This window comes from Narcine bancroftii, chromosome 2 (genome assembly GCF_036971445.1).
Source record: "Narcine bancroftii isolate sNarBan1 chromosome 2, sNarBan1.hap1, whole genome shotgun sequence".
Classification (NCBI taxonomy): Eukaryota; Metazoa; Chordata; class Chondrichthyes; order Torpediniformes; family Narcinidae; genus Narcine; species Narcine bancroftii.
Genome location: NC_091470.1, coordinates 176,591,866 through 176,608,410, shown reverse-complemented (window position 1 = coordinate 176,608,410; position 16,545 = coordinate 176,591,866). Strand labels below are relative to the sequence as shown.

Sequence of the window (16,545 nt, the reverse complement as noted above, 5' to 3'; positions counted from 1 at the left end):
TCACTGGCTCAGTATGTCCTAAACCCAAGGGTGAAGCTTGAATGGCATAACAGAAATGCAGAGAGTTCGGCTGGAACAATCCGAGCCCAAAGAAATTCTGTCAAATCTTCACTGACACTCTAAAGTTGTGAAGGTTTTCAATGCTTCTGATATATTCCTGACCATCAGTTTATTTTAAAGCAAACTCAAAATAGTAATTTTGATTTATTGACATAACAAGAACATGGAACAGTATGGCAGGGTAACAGGCATTCCACCTTTGGTGAGGAGTGAACATTGCCTTTTTGTCTGTGACCCTCAAAAAACTTGTTGCAGGAAACAAAAAAATGATAGTTGGCATAAGTAATGGACAAGTAATGTATCGCTTGACCCATTTTGGATCGATTGGACACTCGATATTTGATAGCCTCACAAAATCGTACATTTTAAAAATCCACATACTCATTCATTTCTTTCACTCTCTAGTGCATTGGACTTGGATCCCGTCTTGGCACAAAATTATTTAAACAATGGCAAGAGAAGGCAGTTGAGCTGCGTTTGTGGCTCGAATGTGAAGAAACAGAGAGAAGAATGGTTCAGGTGGAGGCCATCTCTAATCCAGAAATCTTGCAGCAAGAACTTGAAAATATCATGGTAAATTAAAGTTGTTATTTCACAAATCACTGTATAATGTTGCTTATTCTAATTTACGTGTAGAAAGATGAATGCTTTGAAATAATGTTAATGTGCACATCCAATAACAGTGGTTAAGGCCACATGGGAGGTTTGTAAGTTTGGCACCTGAAATAGGAAGTTGGGCTCCATCCATTCCACCTTGATCAGGTTTTAATGGGAGCCTGATGAAGATCCAACAGCCAATTTGCTTCCAGATGGTGAGGGCGAGATTGGAAACTGTAACAAAGAAGCCAAACAGTTCTGCTCTCATTGTGTGTCTATTTTCAGTATGGGTTTCCTCAGACCTTATGTTGCCTGTAGCCATGTTTAATGGGGGCCTGGTGACTAAGGATATGGTGGCAGAATTTTGGACGACCTCCAAGATTATAACAGCAGAGCAAAGAAAGTCAGCAAATCATTAATGGGATCATCAAGGACAGAGACGATAACTCCAGAGATGGGGGTTTCAGGAACAGGTGAAGGGAGGTGGGAGGAAAGTGGTGATTTAGAGCACATTTGGAGGGAAGATTTGTTTGCAAGGTTGCAGAGATTGATTTATTCCAAAGTATTCGAACCATAGAAACTTACAATATTACAGAACAGACACAGGCCCCTTTGGTCCTTCTAGTCTGTTCCGAACCCTTTTTCTGCCGAGCCCCTCCGACACCCAGTCCATAGCCCTCCATACCTCTCCCAACCATGTACGTCCAAATTCTTTTCAAATTTAAAATTGAGCCCACAGTCACCACTTCAGCTGACAGCTTGTTCCACTCTCCCACCTCTTCACTCTGTGTGAAGACGTTCTCCCTCACCTTACCCCTACATTAATCCCCTTCACCCTTATCCCATGTCCTCTGGTTTGTACTTCACCTGCTCTCAGTGGAACAAGCCGACCTATATTTACTCTGTCCCCCACATCGCTTTAAATATCTCTCTTAAATCTTCCCTCATTCTAGAATCCAGGGAATAAAATCATAACCTGTTTAACCTTTTCCTACAACTCTGCTCCTGAAGTCCAGGCCCCATCCAAGTCAATCTCTGCACAAATGCCATCCTTCCTGCAGTTAGGTGATCAAAACTGCACACAATAATCCAAATTGGGTCTCACCAATGTCAATTCTACTTTATACTTTGATTGATCAAGGTCAATGTGCCAAAAGTTCTCTTTTCAACCCTATCCACATGTGATACCACTTTCAGAGAATGAGGTATCTGTATTCCCAGATCCCTCTGTTCTGTCGTTCTCCTCAGTGCCCTACTGGTTACCATGTATGTCCTTTCTTGGCTTGTCCTTCCAAAATGCCACACCTCACACTCATCTGCATTAAATTCTATCTTCCATTTTTCAGCCCATGTTTCCAGCTGGTTCAGATCCCTGTGCAAGCTTTGAAAACCTTCTTTGCTGTCCACAACATCTCCTATCCTAGTGTCACCTGCAAACTTGCTGATCCAATTTACCGCATTATCATCCAGATAGCCTTACTGGTTTCTTTCTTGAGGTTTTTTTTTTGCATTTTCTATACTCTTCAAGCACCTCATTTGCTCTGTGATGTCTATACCTGCTGCAGACCTCTCTTCTTCCAAACCAGATTTCTGAGCCTGCTAATCTTGACAGGAATATGCAAAGTCTGTACTCTCCAAATTTCACCTTTGTAGGTCTTCCACTGACACCGCACATACTTTTCCAGGTCAACACCTTCTCAATCCTTTCTCATTTCCTCAAAATTGGCCTTTCTCCAATTTAGAATCTCAAGCCGAGTCCCAGACCTATCCTTTTCCATCATTGACGAAACTAATGGCATCATGTTCACTGGAGTTGATGTTTGAGGTATTGGAATTTGCATCAGAAAGACAAACCACTAGTTCCCATTTTGCTTTATTGAGGTGGAGGGCATTTCTCCTCATGCAGTCAGAGAAAAGTCGGACTATTTATTGCAGTAAATGGCCTGGGATTGATGGTCATGGAGAAAAGCTGTGGGCCATTAAGTGCTCGTGGGGATAGGAGTTGCAAACGGGTTGGATTGCTGAGGGAGAACACATATTTACCTTTGAAGGATGATGGATTGGGGAGAGGGGTCATCCGGAGTAAAAGTAGACGGGCAGAAAAATTATAATGCAGAATAACCCTTTGCAGCCAAATCTATGTCCATTAGTAGTGAAAAGCCAAATGAGTTCTTCAGCATTATTTTACCAATACTGATGCAAATCTAAGCTTCAATTACTGCATCAGAACATTTTTACACATTTTCTTGTGACCTTGATTGTTTGCAAGGGGACTTCAGGGCTGGTCAAGAGATGTAGACAAGATAAAGATGATGAGCTCAACAGCATCAGAAAATGCTCAAACATCAGGCATATTAAATACCTCAAAGCATTAATAAGTAATGGTCAATAGAAAGTTTGATCTGGTTGTTTGAGAAAATCCCAATATCCTGTGGTTATTGGGTCCTTGAAAATGTTCGCCTCCTCACCCCAAAGCAGGCCAGAGAGTTGTTGGTATTTATGATCATTTATAGAATCGTCTTCACAGGCTGTTTATCTCCTTGACACCAAGACAATATCGAAATTAACCAAGGCATCGGCGAATCTAAGATATACAGAAATAAATATTAATTTTATTGTGAATGAGTCATTGTGTCATTTTGAAATCACAGGTCCTTCAGGGAGAAATTTCTGAACATGAAGATGCTGTCGAAAAGTTACAGGAGGCAGCAAAGTGCCTGCTGTCCTTGAGCAATGACGTTGTTCCAAATGTACTCCAGCTTCGAAAGACCACAGGTACCATTTCAACATTTGCTGCTTAGATCAAAAAGTGGTTCTGTAATTCCAACGAATACAAGTGATGCTTCCAGCTGGTAAATTAGACATTTTCAATATCTGCAAATTACCAGTGGGGACCCATCTACCTCTTTGAACCATTCTGAACTATTTCTTGCAATTGATTGGATTTCAGATGTTGAATCATCTTTACCTAGCACGTCATAAATATGCTATCATTTCATAAACAGCTCTGAAAACTCTAAAATAAATGGAATGACCATTTACTAAAGAATTGTGCACACTTAAATAAATGTTTGAATAAAATGCAGTTTTTAAGCAAGTTCCATAGAACTTTCTCTACTGAATTGTGGTCAGTGATTCAGACTCGTATGCCAGAATCGCAATAGTATTGCAAAATGTGTGTTTATTGAATGAAATTTCTGCTCGAGTGATGCATCTTAGAAGTGTTGGGCCTTATAAAATTGTTGCATTAGTGGTACTGAATTAAGAACCATATTTGGAGAATTGGAAATTAAAATGGCAGCAAATGGGAATTCTTCCAGTGAATTCGTTGAAAGTGATGCTCTGCCATTAATTTAATTAAGCAGCCAGGCTCCAGTCATGCCAGACTTGTTCGTGGCTCATCAACTGAAGAGGAGATTGATTGATTGGAAACCAGACAACTTCCAATCATAGAAAGAAGACTGGAAATGGGAAACAAATGTTAAAATATTCCAGCAGTACAGTGAAGTCACAAGTTGCACCGAAATGTTAATGTTGCTTTTCTTTTTTCCAGATGCTTTATCAGCTCCTTTATTTTTCTACATTTTTGTTTTCTTTCCTAAATCTCAGAAATTCTATTTTTTCTGAAGAGTGCGTTTGTCTTGTTGATCAGTTATTAATAGAAATAGAGGGTATGTGGAAATGGTAGAGGGTTAAGCAGCGGGAATTTGCCAAGTGTGAACATCTGGCAAACATGCAGCCAAGGAAGTGTTTAGGGCTGTGATGGCTCAAAGACCCCCAATGTGAGGGGATTTCTCGTGCTGTGCTGCGACGGCACTGAAGATCCATGCATCTGAGCACCCGAAGGGCTGGATGCCGTTCTGGTGAGCACGGTTGCTCTCAGTGTCTTCTCTATTCACCAGAGTATTCTTTGTTGTTCCTGCTCCTCCCCGGCCCCAGGTCCCCCCACTTCACCTGCTCCTCTCGATGAGGAAAAGGCCTTGAAGTCAACATGTTTTCAACAAAGAGTTGCACAACTGTCCCTCTCTTTCTCTCTCCATTTCCTTTTGCAAATGTCCCTTCCTTTTCACTGTTCTTCATATCACTCATCTGCTATTTCATGCTGATTCCCTCCAAACTTGTTTCATTCCTTGCTCACCTTTTTGCCCCTACTTTTCCCTTGTCATCTTCTGTTCTGCATTGCTTTAAATATTACTAAACCCACAGTTCTCCTGTGTTTGTTGAGCTGAAAATACCGGAACCTTGTGGTAAATCTTTGAAGACACTTTTAAATGTATGTGTAACAGAACCTTGTGTTCCTTTTAGCTATCATTGAACAGAGATTCCAGCGTTTGCGTCAGGAGGCATCAGAAAAGAAGATGAAATTGGAACGGTCAAATGTCCAAGAGGAAGATCTCGAAGGTTTACTTTTACCTGTCACTTCTCACAACTGCGATTTCGGAAATATTTTATTTCTGGATTGATGAAGCAGAGTCGTTGATGTAGTTGAGAAACATTGCTATTTTACACACATAACTGGTCCCTAAAAGCAATGCAAGAATGACCAGATAATGTTGATTGCAAGATAAATCTTGGCTTGGAGAATTACAGTCCGGATACAGGACATCTCGGCCCCTCTAGTCCACACCGATTTAAGTGAGCTCCTCTCGACCCACTTACCGGCTCCCTGTCTGTAGCTCTCCAATACCTTCACATCCATGCAGCTATCCAACTTGTTCTGAAATGACATGAAAAGTTACATCCCAGACCCTGGCAGCAGGGAGGCAAACTACCAATCTGTTTCCTTAATCGTATCCACAGAATCCCCGATCTGTCCTCCTGACCATCGAATTCCCTATAACTATTACCCTCCTCTTCCTTTCCCTACCCTTTTGGGCAACAGATGCTGACCTTGTGCCAGAGACACAGCACTGATTCCTTCCCCAGCCTGAATGCTCCTCAAGGAGGAGTACCAATTGTTGAGTGCTTCAGTCACAGGGGCCCCCTCCTGTATCTGTCTCTTCCCTTTTCCCCCACCTAACTGTAACCCACTGATCCTCCTCCTGTGGCCCTGTTGAGACCACCTGGCTATAGCTCCTATCTATGACGGCCTCACTCTCACTGACCAGGTCGAGGTCATTGAGTATGGTGGGTGGGTTGGAGAGGCAGCAGTGTGACTCAGATGTGTGGCGGGTGAGACAGCAGCACGACTCACGTGGGCAAGGAGAGAGATTGACGGCAGCGCAACTCGGGTGGATTGGAGAATGGTAAATGTAGTCCCCTTGTTTAAAAAATGTAATAGGGAGAATCCTGAGAATTAGGGTTAGTCTGACATTATTGGTGAGTAAACTAATGGAAGAGATTCTTAAGGATGGGATCTATGAATATCTGGAGAAATACACACTACTCAAGGATAGTCAGCATGTCTTTGTGAAGGCAAACATGGGCCTCACAAATCTAACGAAGTGTTTGGAGGAGTTTACAAAAGAAATTAATGAGGGTAGGGTGATAGATGTGGTCTACGTGGATTTTAGCAAGGCATCTGACAATGTCGACCACAAGAGACTCCTTCAGAAAATCATGAGTCGTGGGATGAGTGAAAAATTACCTGCATGAAATAAAAGCTGTCATGTCAGAAGAAAGCAGAGAATCGTAGTGGAAAGAAAGTATTCTGCCTGGAGGTTGGTGACTAGTGGAGTGCTGCAGGGATCTGTTCTGGGACCCCTGCTCTTTGTGATTTTCATAAGTGACTTGGATGAAGAGGCGGATGGATAGGTCAGTAAGTTTGCGGATGACACGGAGGTTGGATTGGAGGAGTTGTGGATGGAGATGAAGGCTGTTGAAGGTTGCAAAATGATGAAGGTGGGATGCAGAGTTAGGCAGAAAAGTGGTAGATGGATTTCAATCCGGATAAGTGAGAGTTGATGCATTTTGGAAGAACAAACCAGAAGGCTGAGTCCAGACTCAATGGTCGGTTATTTAAGAGTGTGGATGAACAGAGGAACCTTGGGTTCCAAATCTACACATCTCTCAAGGTTGCCACACAGTTTGATAGGAGAGTTAAGAAGGCTTATGGTATGCTGAGATTCCTTCATAGGGGGTTTGAATTCAGGAGTAGAGAGGCCATGTTGCAACTCTACAAATCTTTGGTATGACTCACTTTGAATATTATGTTCAGTTCTGGTCACCTCATTATAGGAAGGATGTGGAAGCTATGGAGAGGGGACGGAGGAGATTTACCAGGATGCTGCCTGGATTGGGAAACAATTCTTATGAGGCAAGGTTCGCAGAGCTGGAGTGTAGAAGGATTAGAGGACACGTGGTAGAGGTCCACAAGATTAAGAGAGGCACCAATAGGGTGGACATACCAGCTCTGTACATGGATAGCCATTAATTCTACATTCTGTTCATGTCAATATTTCCCTCATTATATATTTATCAAATTTATTCCTGAAGGTTGGTTCACAGGCAGTGAATTCAAATTTTGAACCTCAGAGTAGAAACATCTTTTCTTTTGATCATAATTTACTCTTTTCCCCTTTGTGACTCAGGACTTACTGATCCCTCAAGCAGCACGAACAGGCTTTCATCCATTTTGGAAAAACCCGCACTCTTTGATGCAAATTTCGATATTGTTGCGTCTACTTCCAAATCTAGATTTAAAAAATCAATGAGTCCAACACTGAATCCTCAAGGAATACAGTATTTCCCATCTTTTCATCCATAAAACCATTATCTGAAGCCACCACTCGAGCATGCATGTCGACAGTCATCCAAAGATATTGCTTGCATTCTTATATTCTTCCCTCAGCAAAAACAATTCAATCCAAACCTCTTCAATCTCAGCAACTTCCTGGTAACGTCTTCTGAATCCTCAACAATGCTTCGCCATCCTTCCGTGAATTCAGGGACAGGAACACTACATAATGTTCCAAATGCAGCCGACACGAAATTGACTTGACTCACCAACTTTTACAATCAGTGCCACAAATCTCGACGTCCAGCAGGCTGGATGCTTCTTTACCATCCTCTCCACCACGTTGTGTCTTTCAGGGAGCAATGAACGTTCAGCTCCAAATCCTTCTCTCCATCAATGCTAGAAAAGGTGTATTGTATAATTTCCTCTTGTATTTGACCCCACCAAAATCCAGCACCTCATTCAGGGAAGGGGGAGGTGAAGAGGAGAGAGAGAGCGAAGGATAGGAAGGGAGAGTTGTCGAGGAAGGGGGAGGGATAGTGGGAAAGGGTAAGGAGATGGAGGGAGCATTGTCAAGGAAGGGGAGGAATAGAGGGTGAGGGGAAGGAGAGGGAGAAGGAGGGACAGTTGTCGAGGAAGGGGAGGAATATATGGAGAGGGAGGAATATATGGAGAGGGGAAGAGGAGAAGGAGAGGGAGAGGAAAGGGGAGGGGGAGAGTTGTCAAGGAAGAGGGAAGGAAATAGGGAGATGGTGAGGGGAAGAAGAGAAAGAGAGGGAGTGGGGAAGGAGTGGGAGGGAGAGTATTCAAGGAAGGGGAGGGATAGATGGTGAGGAGAAGGACAGGGTGAGGGGAAGGAGAAGGATAGGGGAAGGAGAGAAGGTTGTCCAGGAGGGGGAGGGATAGAAGGTGAGGGGAAGGATAGGGAGAGGGGAGGGAGAGGGCAGGAGAGGGAGATGGAAAGAGAGGGAGTTGTCGAGGAATTGGGACGGATGGTGGGAGAGGGAGACGGAAGGAGAGGGAGTTTTTGAGGAATTGGGAGGGATATTGGGAGAGGGGAAGAGGAGAGGGAGAGGGTGGGAGAGTTGTCGAGGAAGGGGGAGGGGTATGAGAGGATGAGGGGAAGAGGAGATGGAGAGGGAAGGAGAGGGAGATGGAAGGAGTGGGAGGGAGAGTTGTTGAGGAAGTGGGAGGGATATAGGGAGAGGGTAAGGGGAAGAGGAGAATGAGTGGAGAGGGGAAGGAGAGAGAGTGGAAAGGAGAGGGAGGGAGAGTTGTTGAGGAACTGGAGTTAAAGAGGGAGAGAGGGACGAGCAGAGGAGGGAGAGGGATGGAGAGTTGTTAAGGAAGGGGGAGGAAGGGAGAGGGTGAGTGGAAGAGGAGAGTGAGAGGGGAGGGAGAGGGTGGGAGAGTTGTCCAGGAAGGGAGCGGGGTATGAGCGGATGAGGGGAAGAGGAGAGGGAGAGGGAAGGAGAGGGAGATGGAAGGAGTGGGAGGGAGAGTTGTTGAGGAAGTGGGAGGGATATAGGGAGAGGGTTAGGGGAAGAGGAGAATGAGCGGAGAGGGGAAGGAGAGAGAGTGGAAAGGAGAGGGAGGGAGAGTTGTTGAGGAACTGGAGTTAAAGAGGGAGAGAGGGACGAGCAGAGGAGGAAGAGGGATGGAGAGTTGTTAAGGAAGGGGGAGGAAGGGAGAGGGTGAGTGGAAGAGGAGAGTGAGAGGGGAGGGAGAGGGAGGGGGGGATAGTTGTCGCTGAAGGCGGAGGGTTATAAGAAGATTGTGAGGGGAAGGGGAAGGAGACAGAAGGAGTGATGTAATGGAATGTTCAGGGATAGTGGGAGAGAGGGAGAGGGGAGGAAGAGGAGAATGAAAGGGAGAGGAAAGGGGAGTGAGGGAGAGTTGTTGAGGAAGGAGGTGGGATAGAGGGAGATGTTGAGGGGAAGTGGAGAAGGAGAGGGAGAGAGGATAGAGAGGGAGAGGGAGGGAGAGTTGTCAAGGAAGGGGGAGGGATAGAGGGTCTGGAGAAGGAGAGTGTGAGGGGAAGGAGAGGGAGTGGGGATGGAGAGGGAGGGAGAGTTGTCTAGGAAGGAGGAGGGGTAGAGGGTGAGGGGAAGGATATGGTGAGGGGAGGGAGATGGAAGGAGAGGCAGAGAAAGTTGTTGAAGTGGGAGGGATGTAGGGAGAGGGTTAGGGGAAGAGGAAAATTAGGGAAGATGAGAAAGAGTGAGAAGAAAGGAGATGGAGGGAGAGTTGTTGAGGAAGAGGCAGGGAAAGAGGGAGAGTGGGATGAGCAGAGGAGGGACAGGGAGGGAGAGTTGTCAAGGAAGGGGGTGTGATGATCCGAGAGTGATGGGAAGAGGAGAGTGTGTGGGGAAGGCGAGGGTGAGGGAGGGATAGTTGTCGAGGAAGGCGGAGGGTTATAGGAAGATTGTGAGAGGAAGGGGAAGAAGACGGAAGGAGTGATGTCGTGGAATGGTGAGGGTAAAGGGAGAGAGCAGGAGGTGAGGAAGAGGAGAAGGTGAGGGAGAGGGAGGATGTTGATGAAGGGGGGATATATGGAGAAGGTGAGGGGAAGAGGAGAAGGAGAGAGATAGGGGAAGTTGAGGTAAAGGAAAGGAGAGGGAGAGTTGTTGAGGAAGGGGAGGGATAGAGGGAGAGAGTGAGGAGAAAAGGAGAAGTAGAGGAAGAAGAGTTGGAGAGAGAGGAAAGGAGAGGGAGGGAGAGTTGTTGTGGAAGGGGGACGGATATAGGGTGAGTGGAAGATGTGAGGGAGAGGAGAAGGAGAGGAAGTGGATAGGCAGGGAGAGTTGTTGAGAGAGGGACAGAGTGTGAATGGAAGAGGTGGAGGAGTGGGAGAAGGAAAGGAGAGGGAGATGATAGGCGAGGGAGGGAGAGTTGTTGAGGAATGGGAAGTGATAAAGGGAGAGGGTGAGTGGAAGAGGGAGAGGGGAAGGAGGATGAGCAATAGTTGTCGAGGTAGGTGGAGGGTTATAGCGAGATTGTGAGGGGAAGGAGAGGGAGGGAGAAATGTTGAGGAAGAGGGAGGGATGTTGGAAGAGTGTGAGGAGAAGGAGAGGGAGTGTGTAAGGAGAGGGAGAGGAAAGGATAGGAAGGGAGAGTTGTAAAGGAAGGGGAGTGAGGAAGGGTTAGGGGCAGAGGAGGGAAAGGGAGTGGGAGGGAGAGGAAAGGTAGGGAGCGTTGTTGAGGAATGCAGAGGGAAAGAGGGAGAGGGTGAAGAGCAGAGGGGAAGTTGAGGGAGTGGGAGGGAGAGTTGTCGAGGAAGGAGGTGGGATATGGGGAGAGGGTGATGGGAAGAGGAGAATGAGAGGGAGGGAGAGTTGTTGAGGAAGGGGGAGGTATAGAGGGAGAGAGTGAATGGGAGAGGAAGGGGATGGAGAGGGAGAGGAAAGGTAGGTTGTTGATGAATGGGGAGGAAAAGAGGGAGCGGGTGAGGAGCAGAGGACAAGTGGAGGAGTGGGAGGGAGAGATGTCGAGGAAGAGGGCAGGATATAGCGAGAGGGTGAGGTGGAGAGGGAGGAAAGGGAGAGGAAAGGAGAGGGAGGGAGGGTTGTCCAGGAAGGATATAGTGAGAGGATGAGGGGAAGAGGAGAGGGAGAGGAAAGGAGAAGGTGGGAGAGTTGTCGAGGAAATAGTAGGGTTATAGTGAGAGTGTGAGGGGAAGAGGAGAGGAAAGGGAGGGACAGTGGTCGAGGAAGGTGGAGGGTTATAGGAAGATTTTGAGGGGAAGGTGAAGGAGAGGGAAGGAGTGATGTTGTGGAAGGGTGAGGAATATAGGGTGAGAGGGAGAGGGGAAGGAGAGGAAGAGGAGAGGGAGAGGAAAGAGGAGGGAGGGAAAATTGTTGAGGAAGGGGGGAGGAATAGAGGGAGTGAGTGAGGGGAAAAGGAGAAGGTCAGGGGGAGGGGGTGGGAAGGAGAGGGAGGGAGAGCTGTCAAGAAAGGGCCATGGATAGAGTGTGAGGGGAAGGATAAGGAGAGGGGAGGGAGAGGGAGTGGGAAGGAGTGGGAGGGATATAGGGAGAGGGTTAGGGAAAGAGAAGAATGAGCAGAGAGGGTAAGGAGTGAGAGAGGAAAGGAGAGGGAGGGCGAGTGGTTGAGGAAATGGGAGGGAAAGGGAGAGGGGGAGAAGCAGAGGAGGGAGAGTGGTTGAGGAAGGGGAGGGAAAGAGAGTGGGGGAGAAGCAGAGGAGGGAGATGGAGGGAGAGTTGTCGAGGAATGGGGTGAGATATACGGAGTGATGGGAAGAGGAGAGTGAGAGGGAAAGGAGAGGGAGAGGGAGGGAGAGGAGTTATCAAATGGTGAGGGAGAGAGAGCGTGAGTGGAAGAGGAGACTGATTGGGGAAGGTGAGGGAGAGTTGAAGAGGAAGGCAGAGGGGAAGGAGAGTTAGATAAAAGAGGGAGAGTTTTTGAGAAAAACGGAGGGACAGTGTGAGGGGTGGAGGAGGAGGAGTGGGAGAGGAGAAGGAGAGGAATGCAGACGGAGGGAGAGTTGTCGATGAAGGGGAGGGATATTGGGAGGGGGAGGGAGAGTTGTTGAGGAAGGAAGAGGGCTATAGGGAGTGTGTGAGGAGGGATAGGGTGTGGTGGAGGGAGAGCTATCAAGATAGGGGGAGGGAATAGAGGGTGAGGGGAAGGATAAGGAGAGGGGAAGGAGAGGAAAGGAGGTAGGGAGACTTGTTGAGGAAGTGGGAGGGGGATTGGGAGAGGGAGAGGGGTAGGAGAGGGAGAGGAAATGAGGTAGGGAGAGTTATTGAGGAATGGGGTAGGAAAGAGGGTGAGGAGGAGAGGAGAAGGAGAGGCAGAGGGATGGAGAGATGTTTTGGAAGGGGCGGGATATAGGGAGAGGGTGAGGGGAAGAGGAAAATGAGAGGGAGAGGGAAAGGAGAGGAGCGTTGTTGAGGAAGAGGGAGGCATAGAGGGAGAGGGTGAGGAGAAGAAAAGAAGTCAAGGAAGAAGTGATGGAGAGAGAGGAAAGGAGAGGCAGGGAGAGTTGTGGAAGGGGACGGATATAGGAAGGGGGTAAGCGGAAGAGGCAAAGGAGAGGGGAAGCAGAGGGAGGGAGAGTGTTCGAGGACGTGGGAGGGATATCGGGAGAGGGTTAGGGGTTAGAGGAGAATGAGCAGAGAGGGGTTGGAGAGAGAGAGGAAAGGAAAGGGAGGGCGAGTGGTTGAGGAAATGGCGGGGAAAGAGAGAGGGGAGGAGCAGAGGAGGGAGAGGGAGGGAGAGTTGTCGAGGAAGGGGGTGGGTCATATGGAGTGATGGGATAAAGAGAGGAAGAGGGAAAAGAGAGGTAGAGGGAGGGAGTGTTGTGGAAGGGAGAGGGGGAGAGAGAGGGTGAGTGGAAGAGGAGAGTGAATGGGGAAGGTGAGGGATAGGGAGGGATAGTTGACGAGGAAGACGGAGGGTTATAGGAAGATTGTGAGGGGAAGGAGAGGGAAGGAGTGATGTCATGGAATGGTGTGGGATAGAGGGAGAGAGGGAGAGGGAAGGAAAAATAAGGAATGTGAGAGGAAAGGGGAGTGTGGGAGAGTTGTTGAGGAATGGGGAGGGATTGAGGGAGATGGTGAGGGGAAGTGGAGAAAGAGAGCAAGAGGGAGGGAGTGTTGATGAGGAAGTGGAGGGGTATTGGGAGAGGGTTGGGGAAGAGGAGAACAAGCAGAGTGGGGAAGGAGAGAGAGAGGAAAGGAGAGGTATTGAGAGTTGTTGAAGGGGAGGGAAAGAGGAGGAGGGTGAGGAGTGGAGGAGGGAGAGGGAGGGAGAGTTGTCGAGGAAGGGAGAGCAATAGAGGGTGAAGGGGAGGGGGTGAGTAAAGGAGAGGGAGGGAGAATTGTCGAGGAAATGGAAGGGAAGGAGTGTGAGGGGAAGAGGAGGAGTGGGAGAGGGGAAGGAGAGGTAGAGGAAAGAAGAGGGAGGTTGTTGAAGAAGGGGTACTGATAAAGGGAGGGTGAGGGGAAGAGGAGAATGACATGGAAAGGAGAGGGAGAGTGAGGGAGAGTTGTTAAGGAAGGGGAGGGATGGAGAGGGTGAGGGGAAGAGGAGGAGTGGGCAGGCGAAGGAGATGGAGGAAAGCAGAGGGTGGTTGTTGAGGAAGGGGGAGCATATAGGGAGAGGGTGAGGGGAAGAGGCGATTAGAGGGTAAGGAGAAGAAGAGGAGAGTTGTCGAAGAAGGGGGAGTAATTGAAGGTGAGAGGGTGAGTTAAGGAGAGGGAAGGAGTTGTCGAGGAAATGGGAGGGACAGAGTGTGAGGGGAAGAGGAGGAATGGGAGAGGGGAAGAAGAGGTAGAGGGAAGCAGAGGGAGGTTTTTCAGGAAGGGGGAGTGATAAAGGGAGGGTGAGTGGAAGAGGGAGAGGGGAAGGAGGATGAGGGTAGTTGTCGAAGAAGGCGGAGGGTTATCTGGAGATTGTGAGGGGAAGGGAGGGGGAGGGAAAGTTGTCGAGGAAGGGGGAGGGATATAGGAAGAGGATGCTGGGAAGAGGAGAGGGAATGGAAGAAGAGGGAGGGAGTATTGTCGAGGAAAGGGGAGGGATATAGTGAGAGGGTGAGGGGAAGAGGAGAGGGAGTGGAAAGGATAGGGAGGGAGTATTGTTGAGGAAAGAGGAGGGATATAGTGAGAGGGTGAGGGGAAGAGGAGAAAGAGAGGGAGTGGGGAAGGAGTGGGAGGGAGGATTGTCGATGAAGGGGGAGGAATAGAGGTTAAGGAGAAGGAGAGGTGAGGGGAAGGAGGGGAAGAGTTTTTGAGAAAGGGGAAGTGATAGAGGGTGAAGGGAAAGATAGGGAGAGGTAGGGGAGAGGGAAGGAGAGGGAGACGGAAGGAGTGAGAGGGAGAGTTGACGTGGAAGTGGGAGGGATATTGGGAGGGGAAGAGGTGAGGGAGGGACAGTTGTTGAGGAAGGCAGAGGGGAAGGAGAGCGAGATAAAGGATAGTGTTTTTGAGAAAAAGGGAGGGACAGAGTGTGAGGGGTGGAGGAGGAGGAGTGGGAGAGGGGAAGGAGAGGGAGAGAGGGAGAGGGAGAGGAATGCAGAGGGAGGGAGTGTTGTCGATGAAGGGGAGGGATATTGGGAGGGGGATGGAGAGTTTTTGAGGAAGGCAGAGGGATATAGGGAGTGTGTGAGGAGGGAGAGGTTGTGGGGAAGGAGAGGGATATGGAGGGAGATGTAAAGGAAGGGTGAGGGACATAGGAAGAGGGTGAGGGGCAGAAGAGAAGGGAAGGTGAGCTAGAGGAACGGAGAGAGAGGGAGAGTTGTCGAAGAAAGCTGAGGGATGCAGGGGGATGGTGAGGGGAAGAGGAGTGGGAGAGGGTGGGAGAGTTGTCAAAGAAGGGAAGGGATAGGGGAGAGGGTGTGAGGAAGAGGAGATGGATAGGGGAAGGAGATGAAGAATGAAGGAGAGGGAGGGAGAGATTTCAAGGAAGGGGGAGCAATAGAGGGTGAAGGGGAGGTGGTGAGTAAAGCAGAGGGAGGGAGAGTTGTCGAGGAAATGGGAGGGAAGGAGTGAGGGGAAGAGGAGGAGTGGGAGAGGGGAAGGAGAGGTAGAGGAAAGAAGAGGGAGTTTGTTGAAGAAGGGGTAGTGGTATGGGGAGGGTGAGGGGAAGAGGAGAATGAGATGGAAAGGAGAGGGAGAGTGAGGGAGAGTTGTTAAGGAGGGGGAGGGATTGAGAGTGTGAGGGTGAGGGGAAGAGGAGAGTGAGTGTGGAAGAAGTGGTAGAGGGAGGGATAGTTGTCGAGGAGGTTGGATGGTTATAGGGAGATTGTGAGGGGAAAAGGAGAGAGGTAGGGAAAGTTGTCAAGGAAGGGGGACGGAGATAAGAAGAGGGTGTGGGGAACAGAAGAGCGAGTGGAAAGGAGAGGGAGGGAGTATTGTCGAGGAAAGAGGAAGGATATAATGAGAGGGTGAGTGGAAGAGGAGAGGGAGTGGAAAGGAGAGAGAGGGAGTATTGTTGAAGAAAGGGGAAGGATATAGTGAGAGAGTGAAGGGAAGAGGAGAAAGAGGGAGTGGGGAAGGAGTGGGAGGGAGGGTTGTCGAGGAAGGGGGAGGAATATAAGTTAAGGAGAAGGAGAGGTAAGGAGAAGGAGGGGGGAGAGTTGTTGAGAAAGGGGGAGTGATAGAGGGTGAAGGGAAAGATAGGGAGAGGTAAGGAAGAGGGAAGGAGAGGGAGACAGAAGGAGTGGGAGGGAGAGTTGAAGCAGAGGTGGGAGGGATATTGGGCGGGGAAGAGGAGAGGGAGGGAGAGTTGTTGAGGAAGGCAGAGGGGAAGGAGAGCGAGAGTAAAGGAGAGGGAGAGTTTTTGAGTAAAAAGGAGGGACAGAGTTTGAGGGGTGGAATAGGAGGAGTGGGAGAGGCAAAGGAGAGGGAGAGGAATGCAGAGGGAGGGAGAGTTGTCGATGAAGGGAGGGATATTGGGAGGGAGTTGTAAAGGAAGAGGGAGGGACATAGGAAGAGGGTGAGGGGCAGAAGAGTGGGGAAAGAGGCAGAGGAACGGAGAGAGAGGGAGAGTTGTCGAAGAAGGCTGAGGGATGGAGGGGGAGGGTGAGGGGAAGAGGAATGGGAGAGGCTGAGAGAGTTGTCAAAGAAGGGAAGGGATAGGGGGAGAGGGTGTGAGGAAGAGGAGAAGGATAGGGGAAGGAGAGGACGAATAAAGGAGAGGGAGGGAGAGTTGTCGAGGGAGCGATATAGGGAGAGGGTGAGGGGAAGAGGCGAGGGAGAGTGGAAGGAGAAGAAGAGGAGTGTTGTCAAAGAAGGGGGAGTAATAGAAGGTGAAGGGGAGAGGGTGAGTAAAGGAGAGGGAGGGAGATGTCGAGGAAATGGGAGAGAGAGAGTGTGAGGGGAAGAGGAGGAGTGGGAGAGGGGAAGGAGAGGTAGAGGAATGCAGAGGGAGGTTGTTCAGCAAGGGGGAGTGATAAAGGGAGGGTGAGTGGAAGTGGGAGAGGGGAAGATGAGGGTAGTTGTCGAGGAAGGCAGAGGGTTATCTGGAGATTGTGAGGGAAAGAGAGGGAGGGTGAGGGATAGTTGTCGAGGAAGGGGACGGATATAGGAAGAGGGTGTTGGGAAGAATAGAGAGAATGGAAAGGAGAGGGAGGGAGTATTGTCGAGGAAAGGGGAGGGATATAATGAGAGGGTGAGGGGAAGAAGAGAGGGAGTGGAAAGTATAGGGAGGGAGTATTGTCGAGGAAAGAGGAGGGATATAGTGAGGGTGTG

At 48.9% G+C, this 16,545-nt stretch overlaps 1 protein-coding gene across 1 annotated transcript in view; it reads left to right on the top strand.

Annotated features, from left to right (window-relative positions):
- LOC138754642 (microtubule-actin cross-linking factor 1-like) overlaps window positions 1-16,545 on the top strand; it is a 42,398-nt gene that overhangs the window by 18,182 nt on the left and 7,671 nt on the right. The window contains exons 5-7 of the mRNA XM_069919191.1: window positions 466-633; window positions 3,309-3,432; window positions 4,963-5,058. Coding sequence (XP_069775292.1) covers window positions 466-633; window positions 3,309-3,432; window positions 4,963-5,058 — 388 coding nt within the window. The remainder of the gene's footprint in view (window positions 1-465; window positions 634-3,308; window positions 3,433-4,962; window positions 5,059-16,545) is intronic.